Below are 20,132 nucleotides of genomic sequence, written 5' to 3' on the forward strand. Positions count from 1 at the left end.
TCTTCTCTGCACTTTAAACCTGCTTGTACATAATTCACAAATCACCTAACAGTCCATATCAGCTCAGAAACAGTAGCTATTTAACATCCTACAATACAACCAGCGACACAAAGGACACGAGACACATGAAGTATTTATTAACAAGTACACAAGTGAATTTTTATTAATGCAAGCAAATTTGATCATACAGGTCAAATAAGCCACTTCAAGCTGTTGGCACATGAATGTACAAAACAGATTCAATTTAAAGCCTGCTACTAAGCATTCGTAGTGAAAATACAAAAGACTAATACGAGGAGGAAGCTGAAAGCATTTTTTCGGATCGTTACAGAGTAAGCAATGTTGGTACAAGTAGTAGTTTTAAGACATGGTTGAGAGCTCATCACAAACTAAATAGACACAACTCAAAGACTACAGTCTCTAATATCAGTAGCATAACGCGGTAAGCGTGGGAGGTTTAGTACTGCACATATAAACAAAGGGTTGATCCAGCAAGACAGTCAGAAGTGTAAAAATAAAGAAGTGAAATAAAGTAACTTTTGAGTCAATAAGACTATATTAATGCATGTCCATGCCACGAAAAACATCTAAATTCACAGTCGTTTACTAACAGTACAGTTATCCAACTTTGAGTTGAACACCAATGCGCTTACATCTAGAGAGAGAGCACAGAAATGGTCAAATAAGTGCATGAAAGTAGCTTTTGGAAATACTGACAAAACTAAATTTGCCAGGTAATGAACCGACAGGCCACCGTAGTGGTCGTATGGCATCAGGGTGTGTAAGCAATACAGTTACTGTCATGAACAAACGTCACCGTGACACACACGTTTTCTCACATCTGATAAATCCACCGAGGAGTGCCACCACACACACACACACACACACACACACGAGATTATGGTTTCTGTTGAGACTGACTGATGCGGAGTGGACCGACCCACAGTGAACCTTTGTCCTTCAATGTTAGTGCTGGACATATAGGTATGATTTGATATATCAGTATATACAGTGCAGAGTTCTGCAAACAACAGGAGGTTAGTATTTATAAAGTTGTTAAGAAATAAAAAAAGGGCTTATGAAAGCATGTTTGCATGTGCTTTTGTAGCTTGTGATTCAAAGACAATGGAATCATTCACAGTCCTAAAATACACTGAATTGGCAACGATTATAATAAAATAACCCATAATTTATCTTTAATCTACTAATCACGTCTTTGATATCTCTCAAAGTCATTGTTACCTGTTTAACAGGCTTGGCACGTCTAGCAAATATTTGTTTCACGCTAATGATTTGGTTTTTTTTTATTATCGTGCTGTCTCGCTAATGTAGAACTTCAACTAGAAAAAACAGATTGAATTACTTTCACGTGAAAGTGGTTTTAATCCCTGGGAATACTGGTATGACAAAAGGCTTACGACGCTTTCACGGTTGCATTGTGAGATTTAAAATATTTTCAAAACTAACCACCCGTTCACATACAGTACATAGTTCTTGAACATGAAATCTCCGGACACACGACATGAGAAATGTGCTTGAAAAACCCTTGTAAGCCCCTGTTGACCTTCTCAGAAATAAGCGGAAAAAATAAATTATGCATGAGAGCAAAAATGACACGTAGCATCATATAGAAATAAAAAAAAATTTAAAACAATCATACGAAAATTGTCCAAAGTAAAAATAAAAAATAAAAGCTGAAATACTACGGCTACCTCTGATTCTACAAACTACACTAAAACTACTATCAGCACTAAACGAGTTGATCAAGAATAATATAAATGTCATAATGATAATCAGAACACCATCCATGAGAGAGGTAAAGGGGCTTTTTTTTTTTCATCTGAAATGCTGTTTGTGACTGAGGAGGTTTGTGTGACGTCCCCACCCCCCCCCCACAGACCACATTGTCATATGACGCACCAGTGACATCAGCAGTGGCGAGGGCCCTAGGCGCCATCCGCCCCCCCTCGGGAGGGGATGGTAGATAGAGACAGATAGAAAGACAGAAGAGAGAGAGAGACAGGGAGAGAGGCCGGAGTGGCAGGGCCAGGCCTCACGCTGGTCTTTATGTGTAGGCGTTGAGTCGCTCCTTGGAGCGAGTGGAGTGGATGTCATGGAGCTCCTGCTCCTCCTTCGACTTGATGTCCTCGTACTTCTGCATCCGGCAGGCGTCCTTCACGTAGGCCCAGTTGGCAGACAGCACCATCAAGTAGTGGATCTGTGAGACATCGATACAAATATTAAAAATCACACAAGATCGACTATCTGTGGTGTGTTGGGCTGATTGTTTTCATCGTTAAATACTCTGTAGAATGTTTTCTTCGAGTAACTGATTGGATTTGTGGTGTAAAGATCGTCAGAATACGGTGACAAATGTTCTCAAGATGACGTCCTCAGATGTCTTGTTTAGTCCACAACCCAAATATATTAAATGTTATGTCATAGAGGAGTAAAGAAACAGAAAATATTCACATTTAAGAAGCTGAAATCTGCAAATTTTGACCTTTTTTTCCTCTAAAAACATATTTAAGCTGATTAATCGCTTATCAAAATAGTTGACAATTAATGTAATAGATAGGGTTATCCACAATAACTTGGGAAACTACACAGAATGGACGACATCCCACTGGTTCTGATTGAAATATAATGTAGACATTATTATTAGTTTCACATGTTTAAATCTTTATGCAAAAATCAAAAGCAGTGAGCAGCTTGTGTCTGTAGTCTGTCCGTTTTAAATGAATGAAGACATCTCTGGCCGTCCAGCAGGTGGCAGCATAATGCTAAGTGTAGTCTGGGACTTGTTACCATGGCAGCTAAGGTTATAATGAATGTATTGTGCTAAAATGACTGAAGTTGTAACATGGCTTCTCGTCTCACAGGGAGAGACGGTTTCATAGCTGCACCGCTCTTTGTGTCTGACATGCAGATGAAACAGCTGCTGCACAAACTGAAACATCTTTATTTTGGTTTCTTCTTTCAGCTGCTGAGTCTGCACTGGATTTCTTTGTGTTTGGGGATTCGAAGTAGTTTTTTCTTGTTATCTGGATGCATCAGTGTTTCTGTTGTGATTGATTTTCTCTGCAAACAGCCTCGAATTAGAGAGAAGTGGAGTACATGAAGGGGGGGAAAAGAGTCCATCTGCAATTTGCAACATCATCCCCCGACTAGCAGACACTTTGTTTCCCGAGAAAATGGCTCCTCGCAAATTACCGGGTGATGTTTGCAACAATCTCCGAGCCTTTCTTCTCCCTGTTTCCATGACAACGACATGACATGCCTGGCGCCTCAGAAACAGGGAGGGGAGACAAACCCTTCCTTTCTCACTGCGCCAAAATGCCTTCTCTCCCATCCACAGCAATTCTCTCACCGGCAAACACAACAGAGCGAAGGACCAGCCACAACAAAACACCGACATTTACCCAGCCATAGTGTCCCCCCCCCCCCCCTTGCCACTGCTGGCTGTATTTTCACTGCAAACACCAGAGCAGACTCTGTCCTTTATGAAGAACATGAGATACCGCACTAATCTCATCTGCGTTGGAAGACACATGCCACACACACACGGTGGTTGATTTAGAAGACTTTTTCGTTCTGTTTTCATTTTTCATCCCTGGAGAGTCGGAGGTGTACGTGTCGCTGTTGTCTCACCATCGCAATGACAGCGGCTCCCGCTCCAGCGAGGGCGCAGATGAACAGGTGGAAAGTCATGTCCAGCTGCAGCACAAACAAATCACAGCACATATTACACCTCTCTGCTGGAAAATGCACTCAGAAACATCCAGTTAATTTTCTCTAAAAACCAACGAGAGTGTGAACAGTTTCATCAGTAACGTCTTCAACTTATTCTTTACATGTGTGGGTCAATATTTGTGAAAACATGGAAATCAAATATTATTTTTAATCAGTTTTAGGGTCCATTTTGAAGCCTTTATTGTTGTTCTCGTGGACGTAGATTCTGTTTACATGGTGACACTCAGATCTTCATTCACAGCAGTAAAACACACGTTACTGTAAGTGACCACGCTACGTTCCATCACACTGCAAACTGACAAAGAGACGGATCATTTATGGCTCTCTGGCACATGGAGCACAGAGGGACTGGTTCTGGAGCAGCATGTGTGTGTGTGTGTGTGTGTGTGTGTGTGTGTGTGTTTGTTTGTTGTGTCATCGTGGCGTGTGGCGAGCAGCATGAGATCTGTTCAATGAGTATCGATTGTTCAGCATTTCCAAATGTCCCAACCGTCTCCGCTGTTCACATTCAAAGTGTCAAACTTCTCGCAATCCTGTTTTCTAATCCTTGTTTGATTTCCTTACATTGAAATAACATGCATCATAAATGTTATTGTTCTACGGTAATCATTCATGTATGTATCAGACACGTAGGTGCTGTGATCTTACCTCAGTGGATTCACACATCTTGTAGAATTTCTCCGATCCGGCACAAACTGTTTTTGCCTCGTTAATTGGCACAAGACCTGAAATAGAGTGATTTCCTTAGAGAGCATGTATGTAAAGAAGTGTGAAGGTAACAGCGATGTGCCAAAGGTTCGTACGTACATCTGCACGATTATAACACAGACTAAATGAGAGTATGGGCCTGTAATATGATGGTGGCTGCACAAATGGTTGTTGACACTGCGGCAGTGTAAGTAGCTGCCGGTGGCTAATGGACTGAAAGAGGTGGCGCTAATTAAAAATAATGAGACAGTCATATAAGCTACTGATGCTGATGGACCTCTATCCCGACTCAACACGGCATTATTCTGGATCATTAAAGTTACCAGGACAGTAATGTGAAGAGAAACAGCGAGTCAAACATATCGTAAACCTGAGAACGGAGAACATCACCTCCAAACTGGGTCGTTTACAGGATTTCACGTCTGAAGTGGCTCGTTGAATAAACGTGTTTCATAGATGGTCAGATTCCCCTGCAGGGACTATAGTTAAGCTTAGTCAGATTTTATATTCTGCTGTGCGATGTAGGAACAAATAAACCTTACAATAAGATAAAAGCAGCAGTGTCAGCAGTCCCACACAGATGTGAGAGGTGCTGAACAGCTGGATCTGCGCTGGGCGGGTGAAGAAACAGAGACCGGTCTTACCATACTGGCGTGGGTCCAGGCAGAGCGTGGTCCCGTCCAGCACTGTAGCGTTTTGGCAAATATTCCAGATGTTGAAGTATATGAAGACGGGCAGGGAGGTGAAAGCCGTCACTCCGAGCCAGGCCAGCATGAAGATGTACGTCAGCATGATGAACTGCAGGAGCAACAGAGGAACGCAGAGCAGAGAGGTGCTGTGTCAATTAAAAGTGTCACTGTAATCAATGTGAGATTCAACGTTCTCCATTCTCAGGTTAGATGGAGTTGACTGTTGTCTGTTCTTGTGAATCACTCAGTTCTACTGCGGACTGGGTTTGGGTTTTGTTCCAGAGGACACGCAGGTCTTGAGGGAACCTGTGACCTTTCGGGTCCACCTGACCGTCTCTGCTGACCAGTCTCATTTCAGTTTGGATATTTCCATGGGCGCGGGATTATCATACAGTGACTTAATGACCCCGGTGACCACAAATACCACAGCATAGCTCATTTCCTTCGCCTCCCTGTGGAGCTTCAGATTTGCTAAGCAATTATATCCCAGAGATAATCTTGTTAGGATTGCTGCAGGCTGCTTTGCTCCGTGTGAAAGTGCTCCAAATGTTTTATTGTAGCGACGGCAGTGTAACAGAATTATTTTGATAGATGTTTTTAATATCATTTAAACGACACAGTGTGCTATTTGAGAATTATTTTTTTAAGATCGTCTCCACAAAACACGAGCGAATCCACAAATCGTTTAGTGTACTGAAGAATTACAATACGTTTCGCTGGCTGATTAGTGACACTTGCTCATTTCCTACATACAAAATTGACTGGTGTGACTGTAATAATCCATAATATTTGACATAATATCTTGTATTTTTCTGTATGTGCTGTTGAAAACATCTGGCAGCGTCAGGCTCAATGTGACAGTAATTGTTTAACAGCCAATATAAAAGCAGCCGCTGACGTAGGATGAGAAGTGTGATTTTCAGTTTGTGATTCAGGACATATACAGCATTAGATTTTCTTATATCAATGATCAAAATCTAAACTGAGATGTGAGTCGTACCCAAGCGCTGACGCAGCGTCCGCAGGTGGTGATCTTGAAGTCTCCGTACAGATCTTTGATGGCTCCGCTCGTGAAGAAGCCCTCCACCATCAGCAGGATGCCGTAGACGAAGAAAGCCGAGGCGATGCCGTAGATCACGTACTTGATGATGTCGATCCTGGAGAATGAACAGAAAAGCACTGAAAACACCCACGATGACACAATGTTAAACTTTGATCATTCAACATTTGATTGTCATCAGGTAATGTTGTTTTCTTCTCTTTGCCTCAGTGATGCAGATAACACAGATTAAGTATTGATCCAAAGATCTAATCCATTTAGTGATGCAGCACAGTGTGGAAAATGTAGGTTGTGTCGTATTTTGAAGCTTGAACGTCTACGCATCATCAGCAATTGGACAAAATCAGCTGCTAAAAAAACATCCAATATTGTGCATTCCTAGTTTTCCCTTGTGAGTATTCAAATAGCCAATTTCCTCTTCTGGGTCATTAATTTATTTCCTTCAAGAATTCAGTCACTGTTAAATCCAGTGTGATGCTTTTCTACTCACATGGTGAAGACGTCCAGAGCATCCACAGGGCTCCGCACCACCTCGAAGTAGTTCTGGAGGATGGTGACGGTGCCGGACAGGGCCTCATGTCCGCAGCCGCAGAACAGAGCCACACCCGCGTACAGCAAGATGGTGGCTATAAGAGACGGGTACGGGATCCCGCCCAGGCATTTGATGCAGCACTCGAGGCATCCTGAAAACACACACATGAAAATAAAATCAACTATTAGTCAACAACGAAGAAAGACAGTTCGTCTTCTTAAAGTAAAAATCCAGGACGAGTGGAAATCCGTGAGTGGAGAATTTCTCCGCTGCTGAAATTTAAATAATTCAACAAAACTTTTTTGCCAGTGGGCAGAAGCATTTGCATGTGGTCCACTGTACTGTACTGCCATTTATTTTGGGAGAATCTCAAACATTCAGACCACAGTTGGGAGGCAGTCATGCATACGTGCACGCATGGTGGAGCAAAATCCAACAACTTGACAAAGCTGGACTACAGTACTCATCTCTGCCGGTTATATGGCGCCCACTCCTCTCTGCTGAGTGTGGGAGCATTTAAAGCAACAAACATGTTTTAATGGCCACTTCCACTTTATCCACGCAGTAATCTGACCTCACATTTTCCCCGTCCGTGCAGCATATTCGTTCTGTCAGCTGTTCAGCCCTACAGAGGATGCTGACATTTTACTCAGCGCTTAAAAACTCAGCCGGAGCTTTTACATAGTGATCCTGACCTTTGACCCCATTCTTCTGTGCCCCCGCTTCCCGTCCCCTGGGGCCCTTAAGGTGACCAATCACTGCTCGGCTCCGACTTCAATCTCCTGTCGTAGAGATTGCTCTCAGAGAAGTCGAGTCTGTAAACACTCGCACACACAAATGTGTCCGTACGAGTCGCTAAGATTTATGAGACTCCCTCCTGTGCCTGTGTGTGTGTTCTTGTGTGTGTTTTGGAGGACTGAGTCAGTCATTTCTCAGAGTCACAGCTACAGAGGTGGAATTCACGTCCTCTGCAAGCCCGGAAACAAAACCGGACATTATGGGGTTCTGCAGTGCGTTGCAGTATTTTCTGAATCAATTTGTAACTCTTGGCTGCGACCTGTGTTACAGTGCAGAGCTGCTTCCTTTGCATAATTGTCCAAATCAATACACGCTGATTTACAGATGTAATATCGTGTTCATAGAAACAGAATACTCCTCTTGATCAGCTGCATCGAAGTGAATTCATCTGCATTCACGCTGCCGTCCTCGTCCACAACAGAGACTCTTTGTCAGCACAGTCGGTTTTCATTTTCACACTGTAAGACGATAAAAGATTTGGCGATTGTTCATCTAGGATGTTTTTAGCACCAATCTCTTTTATTGTTATCGTGCTTTGTTCACCTGCGTTACAAAGCAAATCCTCCTCCTCCTCCTCCTCCTCCTCCTCCTCCACCCCCTCCTCCTCCTCAACTCTCTGCCTCCGACTCTGATCCAAACCTGAGTGGAATACCAAGTAGCTGGTCCGCCTGCTGGGCTGTGCTGAGCTCTCAGACGCTCGGTGCTTCTCAGACCCTCACCCCGACTTGCCTAGATCATCCGCATCCTTGCTGATGTAATCCAGAACCCGGCCGTGGACTCTCTATTCTGCCTCTCTGATTTATTTTTAACCTCTTTTGTCCAGAAAACATTGCGTGAGAATGTACGCTGTCTCCAAAACAAAAAAGCAGCTTTTCACACTCAGACTCTGCCCAGTGAAGCTACAGCTTTAAGACAAAGCCGTGAGGTGTTCACTGTCTGTTGGACCTCCTTCTTACTGTTTACGGCCTCTGTGGTCCAAACAGGAGGCTCGTCCTGATACGTGTGTTTTCTGTGGAGCTGCTCCATCACATCCACGTCCGCAGGGACATCAAATTCAGGAGACACCTCACCTGTGTCGCCTTTCGGGCTATCAGATGCTGACAGTGCCATCTGACGTGCACTGCCAGGTGGTTTCACACCAATTCACACCTTCATTCATGGAAGCTTGTAAACCTGCGGCGGGTTTTAAGTGGCTGCGACTCCCTCAGTGAGCTGATGATCAGGACGGAAACAACTTCAACTCTACAACGCTGATGTTCTGTAGGTTTAGTTTTGAGAGGCATCAACAAATTAAATGTCAAACAAATTCACCACATCCTTATTTCATGATTACTTTTTGACATCTTGCCTCATCCGCACATGTTGTCCGTTGTTTTGCAGATTACGTTTGGGCATTTTCCAGTGAACAATGAGAATGTGTTGCTTGAATCACTCAGCAATGGCTGTCTTTGATTGTCCTAATTAGAAATCACCAGTCTCATCTCTAGTTACTGTATCCTGTATCCCCGTCAGTAACAGGACTTATTGATATATCGGTCTTCAGTGACAGGCGGAGAGGAGATCAGTCACTTCTACCCTCCACGCTCAGGGTCAGTGGGCCGATTAAAGCCTGAGCGACAGATCAAACTGTCCAGTCGTGTAACAGTGACTACTGTAATTGTTAAATAGTGGAGAATGGCTTTATTGTTTGCGATGGAGCAGCAAACAAAGAACGTGATTTAACCTGTTTGTTGAGTGAAGTTGTGTCTTTAATGTCAGATCCGGCTTTCGTTTGCTGAAGTTAGAAAAGCTTTGAGGAAACCTTCAGGACTTTTTCTCTGACCCACAGCTGAGACACGCAGGGTGAATCTGGTGCTGGAGATGTTTGGAGCCTGTGGTTAACATGAAGGCAGATGAGCAGTAATATAAATGATTGATGTCTCGGCCTCGATCAAGGTTTATTACCTCTGCATTATTTACATTTGTGCACGGGGATCAAACCAACTGGAGCGGGCATCTTCATGTTAAATGTATTTTACTTTTCCCTCGTGTGCAACAGCTCCAATCAAATCAAGTCAGGTGTCATCGGTGCTTAACACAGCTTGAATTTTCATTGTTTGAAAGTCATAACACAATAATGTCATCAAAGTGCCCGGACTGAAAGGAAGTGTTGTTTCCATGGAAACAGCTGAAGATGAAGAGGGAGGCATCAGAGAGCGGCTGTAACAAGAGCGATGTTTTATTGATTGCCTGCTTTTAATTTTGTGGAGGGGAAACTCCTCCGAGCTCGTACAGTGCACACGTCAGACTTTAGGCCTGAGGGCAGAATCTGGCCCGCCGCATCACTTTATGTGGCCCATGAGAACTTTTCAATGTTGTTAGGAAAGAGCGATGTCCATAAACTACACCTCACAGAAGTCCGCACACTGAAGGCTGCTGCAGGAAGTCAGCAGATGTCAGCAGATGCCCTCTGATTATCATAAAGCCGACTTGAGTGGTCGTGCTAAAGGAATGCAATTTTAAAAAGGCACTCATGCCTCACACTGAGTCATGTATGCACAACTCAGCCACCAAGAAAAGCCTCAAAAAGTCTTTAAATCAAACCTGTGTTTTCCGTGCAGCAGCTGTGAAAGCCAGCGTTAACGTGGCCAGAGGAGTCAAAGTGTTTTTCAGAGGTCGTGTGAACAAGTGTGCCCTGATGAGAAACAGGCTTTTCAACGTCAGCTTATCAAGAAACACCATCACAGACAGAGTCGGAGAGCCAGCAGTACATCTGATGACACAGCTGGCTGAAGAAGCCAGCAGTTATCTGCTGCTGTCATCAGCTGCTGGTGAAGGAATCTGGACCACAGTGAGAGAAGTGAGGGCAGATTATTCATTTTATCCATCATTAATATTTAAGTCATCAAGTTAACACTAAAACCAATAAAAACTGTTTCCTAGGACTCGAGGAAAACAGTTACACGATGACATGACTGATGCTACGATTGCTTCATGGCGATTGTGAAATGGCGTTTGTTTGATTTTCTTCCTAACCTCCGTCCTCGCTGCGTCCAACACACCCTCCTCTCCCACACACACACACATCCTCTCATTTCCCCTCTGTAACTCCTCATTGATCTTAAGCGACTGCAGATGGAGCCGGTGAAAAGTGGCGAGTGGTGGTGCGAACTGACTCGGAGAGAGCTGCTGGATGCTTGATCCATAATTTAGAAGCGGCGCAGCGCAGCAGAGCACAAGCCTCTCACATTCATTATTCATGCTCTCTGCTTAGCCCAACATTACCTGCGATGAAAATAAAAGATCCCCCGCTTGATGAGGAGTTGTAAGTATTCTGAATTGATCTTGCTCACAGGTGTGCTGCTGCTCGTCTTCAGAGGTGCAGACAGACGGCAGGTCTGGGTGGGAATGTGGCCTAATTGGCTGGATAAGCTGATTTAAGCGAACCAGCAGAAGCAGTGATGAAGACGCTCGCTCCTCTCTTGGTATCGGACAAGCGGAAGGCAACATGGATGTTCTAGTGTTTTGGTTGTTTTACATAACTGCTGTCACGGCAATAACTGCTTTAATTATTAACATCATTATAGGCTGGAGGCCGTCCTGAAAGCTTTAAAAGTTCATCAGGTTAAAAATCTTTTGAAAAATAGATGATGATTTTTTAAGCAGAACATTCAGATGCTTTTAGTTCCGTGTGAGACTCTGACGGTCGAAGCCAACGAGGACGTTCTTCCCACCGAGCGTTTGTTGGCAAAATTGAAACTCTGGCAACACGAGGATTAGCCTAAATGAATTTTATAACAAAGAGACTCTGAGGTTTTAGATATTTTATCCTTTACACACAAAAAAGCTTCTGTTAAAAACAAAGGAGAAAGCCTTCATGACCCCAAACACTGCGGTCCAATCAACAGAAGGCGTCTCCCTAATACAAAGAGAAAGGATGACCCCCTCCCAAGGCCCCTCCCACCTCCTACTTCTCCTCCATCTGTTAGTGTCATATCCAACAGCCAAAGGACACACACACACACACACACACACACACACACACACTGACCTAGTCAAGACTCACATGAGGGATGAGGTTATCCTTAAATAACGCTTCGAGCTAAGTGACGCGACTCAAACAGAAAATGACTTTAACATCCGGGAGACAGTTGGCGTTAATTAATGATGGATTTGCTGCCCTTTTTTACACACTAATGAGTCAAATACTGTATGTTCATATTGATAATTACAGTATTATAATTATTTTCTACCCTTTTATTAGTTGCCTTATGTCAAGATTTGTATTGTATCTGGTTTACAGCTCTCAGCAGTTCTGATCCAGGTCGATTGGATTCCGTTCACAGGAGAAAACACGGCATGTTTTTGACTCCAGCATGTTTAAAATCTTCTAGATTTACCTTCAAAAACTCCAGTATGAAAGTTTACTTCACTCACTGAACTGTTAAGATTAGAGCACAAATTATCTGCGCGACTTTTGAGTATTTCACGGTGGTTTTAACAGCTGTGTGCTCAACTTCACTGAACTTTATCAATGTGAGGAAATAACCCCTCCAAACTTAAAACTCAGAAATCCCTCTTTGTGTATCATTTGGGTCAAGACACCAGAACAAAGTGAGCGAGACAAAGAGACAGAAAGTGAAGCAGGCCGTGTTTACACCGGTATAATATTTGCTGTTAACACCTGCGCTGCTGGGATTACAGAGAGCACGTTTACTCTGCAGGGTTAGGAATGTTTCTGATATTAAACGCAGCTAACAGTCCTCAACGTGAACGCGAAAAATATCACTCGCGTAGCTACGAAAAGTTTTTTAGTCGAGTGATCTTTACCACTGATATAAATATCTGATCCATCCTTTGTGTTCTCCTCGTGTTTGTTTTTGCCGTTTGTCTTTTCCTTCAGACGTGTTTATCTGTTGCTAATTTAAAAGAAATATGCTTATTGAAAAGAAATGAAAGAAAGTGCTTATTTTTGCAGTCACCAGATTTTCCAATCATCAAAGTAATATCAGGCTGATTCTGAATAATAGCTTTTTAAAGATGGTATTGGCCTGTAATGGCTGCACGTCTTTGTTGGCGTCTCCATAATTAAAACAGCGCTCTTCTGTTTGAAGTCGTGAGGAATGTTTTTTTTTTTTTTGTGCAGACGAAAAATTAATAAGATGCTGCGTTAGTGGAGGAAATGAACAAAATTAAATGAAGAGGGTGACGGAGGAGAGAGTGATAATCTAATTTTACGTCTTGGAGAATGCTGATTTCACTTGCACCACAACACATCCAATCAGACTCCATGTTTTTGCGCATTCAGTTAGCAGTTATTAGTTCCTTGTTACCAGAGGAGTTTTGTATGGGGGTGGGGTGGCAGAGAGCCTGGTCCTGGAGAGAGAGAGAGATAGAAAGAGAAAGAGGGAGAGAGACCTCGGTGGGGGGATGGTGCGTCTGTGTCAGTCTGAGAGTAATGGGCGTATACGAGTCTCGTTGCTTTCCTATATTTAATGTGCAGCCCCCCCGCCCACCCTTCCCCCTGAAGCGAGCAGGTTTTTTTCAGCTCCTGCACGCCCCCCCATCTCCTCTGCGCATGTTTAATCAACCAGTATGGTTGCCATGTCAACCGCAGCGCAAAATCTGAGAATAGACCGGGTACTTCAGAGCCGTGACCCACTTACTGTATGTCAACAAATTCAGTGGGACAATAGTGAATGAGACACATTACACAGATAACCCCTCCGGGCAGAGAGGACGTTACAGGCCAGGTCCAAAAAGCTCAGCCACAGATTTCCTCCCTTTCTTCCTCTCTCACGTAGAGATGAAGAGTGTGAGCAGGACTGCGTGACTGCTGAGCAGGGATGTGTCTTTTGTCTGTGCCAAGTTCACTCCAGGAACTGAGGAGCAAATGTCAGAAGCTCGGGCGAGGAGACGAGGGCTGTTCGTTTGCTTTCAGTTTGCACAGTTAGAGCGAGCCGCTCGGTGGAATGAGCTGCGATGTCTTCATCGCCAACATTAAAGGCAGCTCGCACCGAGGGGTGTCGGGACTTAAGTTCTGCACAGCTTCTCTATAATAGAACATAATAACAGGCTGTCTTCATATATGTGCCTGGATGTGACAGCAATCTGTACAGCTGGATTACATCTTTACTTTCAGCATCCAAAGACACTTTCTCATGGATTCTTAGTATTCAGACTCAATTTCAAATGTCTTAATATACTTGAACTATAGTTTTAATGCTCTGTAACTTTGAAATGAGCCAAAACAACAACAACTTATTTTTGTTAGATTCAGTTAAGCATCATGAAACACTCAAGTGTGCATATTGTTTTCCTAAAATCACAATATCATCATCATTGCAAGGACTGTTCTCAAACTTTCATCATCATGTTGTGAACATCTGCTATCTCTTATCTCGACATCTATACCCAGGAGTCATTTCTGACAGAACAATAAGGAAAACTCTGGCAGGTTCTCCACCAGCTGCTCCAACACATTTCATGGGAACAATTGGTGGAACTCCCTCGACTTTCTTCTGGGCCGAGGCGGCTCAGGATTCAGAAACAATGAGCGAGAGAGCGAGAGAGAGACGGGTTCTGTTCTGCAGCATGACCAGAGCTCACTGTCCTCATTATTTCACAGTGGTAAAGCTTCAGAAACTGCACTGAAGTCATCACGGGACTGAAACATATGCCAGTATATTTATTTTAGTGATTGCAGCTCTTTAAAGTGAGAAGACCAACTCCATGAAAGCTCTTTACTATGATACTACTCTGAAATAAAGGAGTGTAATGAGAAATCTAACACAAATTAATAATATATTTAAGAAATAAGCAATTAAATGTCCTATAAATGTCTGTTTAAAGAGTTACGTGCAGCCATGTAAACTTCCAAACCACCAGTCTGACCACAGCCTGCACATTCAAAGCAGCTTCTTCTGATTCAGTGCAGATTTGTTCCCAGGGCTTTAAATTCAAGATGCATGAAACTATTATTAAATAGAGCAAAGTACAGTCTGATGATTGTGCATTATGTTGCGCCTGCTGTGTTTATGCCATGTCATTTGGCAGAAACCTCAGGTGTTTTTATTTAGATTGACAAAAAAATATCATGGAGCTTCTCATTGTGTAGCAGCTCGCCAAGTCCGTATCCTGATCAAACTGATCGAGCAGAAGGACAGGCGGTGCCGTGCGGAGTGGATTCTTGGCTCGGGAAATGCTAACAGGTGTGCCTTTGTCAGTTTTTCCATTCTGTGAACTCTCCCCCAGAATGCCGTTCGGTTTATTTTCTTTAAAAAAAAAGCAACCCCATCAGTTGCTCATTCGCAGAACTTCTCTGCACAGCTTCAATCATTTCAGCTCATGTGTTCACATGAGTGAAACCTGCTTTTTGAACGGCGGGGCTGTTGGTTTGCTTCCCTGCCGCTGACGGCCCCCCCGAGGTACATAGTGTGCGCTGCTACATTTGGCTAGCAGCTGAAGTGAAGAGCGCCCACCTGGTGCATCTGACTCATAATCTGAGATTTGCAGCCTCAGAAGAGGAAGACAGAAGGACATTAACGTGCTGTGAGTGCACTCATTGACACCTACATGTCTTTTGTGTTGGAGCTGCCTGTTTGCTGTCGATTTAGGTGAAGCATCAGTCTATAGCATCATCTCCAACAACATTATAGGCCTATTAAAATGTCCTGTTGACGTTTCTAATAGTAGATATAGTCGCTAGTTTGCAATAAAAGCTCCTATAAATCTCAACACAGCGGCCCTCTCACAGGTAAACAACGCTGCGTGACATTCACGAGCTTTTAAAACCGTCAGGGCTGCACGGAGACGTCGTCAGAGTGCTTGTGTTTCAGAGATCTTTCGCTCTGAGCGATTTTTCGCTTGAATGTTCATTGTTTCTGCCCAAAACTCTGATGTGATCTGTGATGGACGGAGGCTTTCTTTTGGCCGACATCACATCAACAGAGGCCACTTTGGCTGTTCTCACGCAAGCCCTGGCGATGTGTTACTTGTTGTGTGTGATTTCAGCGCTGAACTTTCTGGTCGCAGCTTTTAAGTTTCCCTCTATGTGATGGATATATACAGTATTAAAAGGCATTAAATCAAAGTGACACGAAACCAAACCTGACAGGGTGACCGTGCTTCGTTAGAGCAATGATTCCAATCATCGGTCTTCAACAACCAGTGAAGAGGCTGACAGTGTTCAAGTCAGCCGTTTGATAAAAGACCCACATGGTTAGGTGAGCAGTGAGCCCTGATACCTTCCTCTAACACATCTGTCTCACATCCTGTCACGCTTTATCAACCAGCAAATCTACTGAATGTTCTGCCGTCATCGTATTGTAGTGATAACCTGGCTGTAAATCTGGAAGAAAGAGATTTTTATGACACTCCTGGTCACAGACTGAACTGACTGACGGACTGAAAAGGTATAAACTGAGTTACAACTGTCGGATTAACTTTTAAAGCGTCTCACTGTGTCGTGTGTGGTGAACCCCCGAGCTTTAAGCTGGCCTCAAAACTTTTCACTCCCATCAGGCAGAAAAAGCTTCTGTTAGCAATCATCACTGAGCTCTGCGTTGTCTCCACACTTATATCTACACGGTTATTCAAACATCGTAACAGTGAAATGCATCACATCAATAATAATGCTGGTGAAAACAAATAATCATCATTAAGTCACTCAAACAACAGATCTGACGTTTGAGGTGATTCCATATTCGAGCTGTGAGCGGCTGCAGAATTTGTGAGGACTGAATTGTTAGAAGTCATTACATTTTTTGAAACAAGCTCTTTTTGAGTTGTGGGAATGTTTACAGTACAACGACACAGCAAACATCAGCCATAAACACCAGATATGTGTGATAATTGTTTACCCCTGCACACATCTCACATGTTATCATGAAGCTCCTCTCCCTGCTCCAGTTTTAAAACAATGACATCATCTGGCGTCATCTACGTTCGTCTCTTTCATCGCTGACCGGCACTGATTTTACAGTCTTTGACATATTCTCAACAGAAGGTGTGACAACGAGCCAGTTTCAGTCACACGGAGCTCTGCAGCATGTGAGGGAGCACAAATGAATTCTCGTCTTTTACAAAAACCTCAGCTCGGCCCAAATCAGCGGCCATGCCACACAGAGACGCATGCACAGCTTGCATGGCTGCATCTTTCAGTTGGCTGAGCATTCGTGTTCGTGGCCAAGGCTGACAGATTTCGCTTTCTGAGCAGCGATGCCTGAGTACACACCTAGTAATGGCGACTGAGAAGTATTGGATCAGAATCAGTTGGGCTGGCGGGAGCATATGTCAAACATCCCAGAGAGCCATTACTGATCTGAGAACAGATCCTCTCCTCAGGTTCTGGATGTGCATCAGTGACATACAGTCGAACATCACTCTCTCACTCCTGTATTCTCTGTCACTCCCCCCTTTCCCTCCATCTCTCACCCCTCGCTGTGTCTTCTTCTACTCAGTGTCTGTCAGTCGGACTCTTCCTGTCTGTCTGTCTGTCTCTCTCCCACATTCTCAGACACACTGAACTATTCCTGCATTACTGAAATGTCATCAGCGGGTGAAGAGAGAATAGATGATGATCACACTTGGTCACTGTCATGGCAACTGTTTGGGCTCCTGTGTGTGCCTGAGGAGGAGGAGGAGGAGGAGAGGAGGAGGAGGAGGAGGGGGCGCAAACACAAACACTTGAAGTCATGTCTGTCACATGAGGTCCACCTGAGACACAGGTGTGTTCTACAGAACTGGACCGGATCAGAACACGGTGCGCCCCTGCACTCACACTCTCTCTCATCCACACTGAATCATTCATGCAGAGCAGAGAAGACGCTGGTCGTGTGATTATAAATAGTGGTTCCACTCTGCACAAAGCAAACACTGCCCCCCCTCCTGAGGGAACCACAGCATCCCCACTGTCCCTGCACCGACGCTGCGCTGTCTGGACACAAAGGAGCGAACCTAGACGCTGATGGATTCATGAGTTCGGCTCCTCACTCTTCGTGTTTCCCCTCTCAGCCGTCACGACAGGCGTGAAAGCCTCATCAGGCAGACAAAGACAGCGCAGCCCTCTCTGAGGCGGCTCACACCCCTCCGAAGACCCGGACAGCACACACAGACGTGCAACCCTCCGCTGGAGTGCTCACACTCACACGGACAAAGGAATTACCACCAACAGCTGCTCCCCTGCTCAGAAAGGGAAAGGCTAACATGTCTGCAGAGATCAGCTGATCCAGACTCTGTCAGATCTGAAGAAATCCACACAAACATGCAGAGGAAGACCTTCTTACCCTTCTGGGTCTGCCCCTCATCCATGTCTTCTTCCATCCTGCTGGTTCTGTTTTACAGCAACAAGATATTTTAAAAAAAAAAATGGGTTGCAGGTTCAAAACCTTATTATTATTATTTCTTTAATGGGTAGTCCACAGAGCACTTCCGCTTCTCTTCCCTCTCCTGTCTCACTCTTCCTCTCTCTGGTGTCTCTGCTGTCAGCTGTGGTTTCTGTCAAGCGTCCGAGCGATGCGAGGATCACTGGCTCTTTGTGCTGCTGTCCATAGTGAGCTGCTGTGGCAAGTGCTGAAAACCCTCCCTGGTCCCCGGTGGAGGAGGAGGAGGAGGAGGAAGAGGAGGGGGGCTGTGTGGAGCAGAGGGTGGTCTCTCTGTTGGGCAGGACAGCGCATGTGTGACGGGAGGAGGGAGGGGACATGCAGCCGGAGCGGCAGGTGTGTGAAACATTTAGAACTAAAGCAGAATAGAGTCCAGAACTTCAGACTGGACCATGTCCAGAAGGGGGGGGTGTTCTCGAGTGTGAGGGTGTGGGTGGTGGGGTGGGGGTCACCATTTCTTGCCAGACGCACTACAAACACCCCTGTGTCTCAGACAGAATGGTTCGGCCCGTCGCCCCCCACCCTCCTCACTGACTCTACTGCATTAACTCAACCTCTCCTTAAATAAAGAGGGGGGGGGGGACATCTGATTTTAAAATGGGATTCTCCTAATCTCATTAGTCATACAGATTCAATTAAACCATCACCAAGGAGCCGTCACCGAGCTCTTATCATGTAAATGCACAGTGTGTGCGCAGACGGTGCTCACGTTCACTGATTTTAAGATTTAAACTCCAGGAACATTTGGTCTCTGATGGGTTAAGGTTTTACAGTTTATGGTTTTTCATGAAATTCTTTAGACAGCCACGGCATCGCTGCTTCTCCGCATCCCGCCCCCAAATTACATTTTAGGCGGCACACATTTAGTCATCGGTTAATTGCCTGGGAGTGTTTTTACACTTGAACAGAAGACTTGTAATTTGGAAGGTTGTGCAAAAGTCATGAGCAAGCAAGCAGTGCAGCTAAAACACACAAATCAATGCACGAGTCGTAATTTGATAGAATACAGAAGTAATAACTCAGGAGGTGGCTGATAAAGGCCAAAGGTTAAACATCATAACTGATGTATTGACACACTGAGCGGTGGGAGGAATTAGGAGATCGTTGAGGAACATTAAATTGCTTTGGGGTAAAATGTGCTGTATAAATAAAATCTTGACTCGGAGTACGGACAGATGGGTTCATGGATGGATGATCCGACAGGTGGATTAGATGAAACTTTAATGATCCCTGTGGGGAAATTGAGCTTCTGCTGTGGCAGAGAGCCGGAGAGCAGTCAGGAAGGAAGTGAGTGAAGAGCTCTGAGAGTGATCAGTGACCGCTCGGCCTTAAAGATGTGGTAAATAATACAGGGATGGATCGGTTCATCGAAAACACCACTTTGTGATTGATGGGAATTGCTTTTAGAGGGATGGTTCAGATCATCAGAGCCTGCCTGCCTTATTGTTAAGATAATGGATGGTGACTTCCTGCAGCATTACTGATGCAGAAACAGAAATATCTCCTCATCCTTCACCTCCGTGTTGGCCTCTCGTATGTCGCCCTGACAACGCAACTTCATCTGTAGAACCACACAATGATCTTGATTATCTTCTTTGTGGTAATTATGCCTATATTTCAATATGGATGCAATGATTTATTGATGTTAAAATGTAATGCTTTATTAATGTTTGATCGCTTAATGCAACATCTTCAATTAATAATTTAATTAGCCTTCTGTGGCACATCGTCTGACCACATGGTTAGCCTCCTGTGTGCGCTGGGCAGCAGCGTGAGGGACGCAGTGTCTGTTTGTCAGGTCTGCTGGTGTGTTTGATGGTCTCTTGGTTGGTCGGTCCACCACTTTACAAGCTGAAGTGTTTTCCACCCTGTGCCGCGCTGCAACAACACGACCTCGCCTCCGTCTTCCCTCTGCTGGCTGATAGATGTGCAGGAGACCCTCCTCAGAGTGTTCGGTTCATCCGTTCTGGGCTGCTGTAGAATCATCGCAGTGCAACATGGCAGACTCCAGTGTGATGAAACAACTCAACGAATCTCAGTTTCAGCTAATTATACACACAACTTTTATATTAGATTTCTGTTTGCGAACAGATTCCTCTAAATCCGACACACTGGACCTTTGAGCTGGAGTCCTGTGTCGGTGAGGAGTCGGATTGTTTTCTTTGGTCAAACCGTCGTGAGAAGAAAACTTTCTTGAACCGGCAATAGACGAGTTTTCTGCTTTAACTTAT

General features: G+C 44.4%; 1 protein-coding gene across 1 annotated transcript; it reads right to left on the reverse strand.

Moving 5' to 3' along the window:
* Nucleotides 1–131: 131 nt before the first annotated feature.
* Nucleotides 132–18,135, reverse strand: gpm6aa (glycoprotein M6Aa). The gene is made up of 7 exons (XM_030396666.1): nt 17,806–18,135; nt 6,701–6,893; nt 6,151–6,307; nt 5,106–5,259; nt 4,402–4,478; nt 3,652–3,717; nt 132–2,218 (listed from the first exon to the last, which is right to left on the reverse strand). The coding sequence occupies exons 1-7, from the start codon at nt 17,840–17,842 to the stop codon at nt 2,066–2,068; spliced, it is 837 nt and encodes a 278-aa protein (XP_030252526.1). The 5' UTR covers nt 17,843–18,135; the 3' UTR covers nt 132–2,065.
* Between the last annotated feature and the right edge of the window lie 1,997 nt (nt 18,136–20,132).

The sequence above is a fragment of the Sparus aurata genome, chromosome 18, assembly GCF_900880675.1.
Source record: "Sparus aurata chromosome 18, fSpaAur1.1, whole genome shotgun sequence".
In the NCBI taxonomy this organism is placed as follows: Eukaryota; Metazoa; Chordata; class Actinopteri; order Spariformes; family Sparidae; genus Sparus; species Sparus aurata.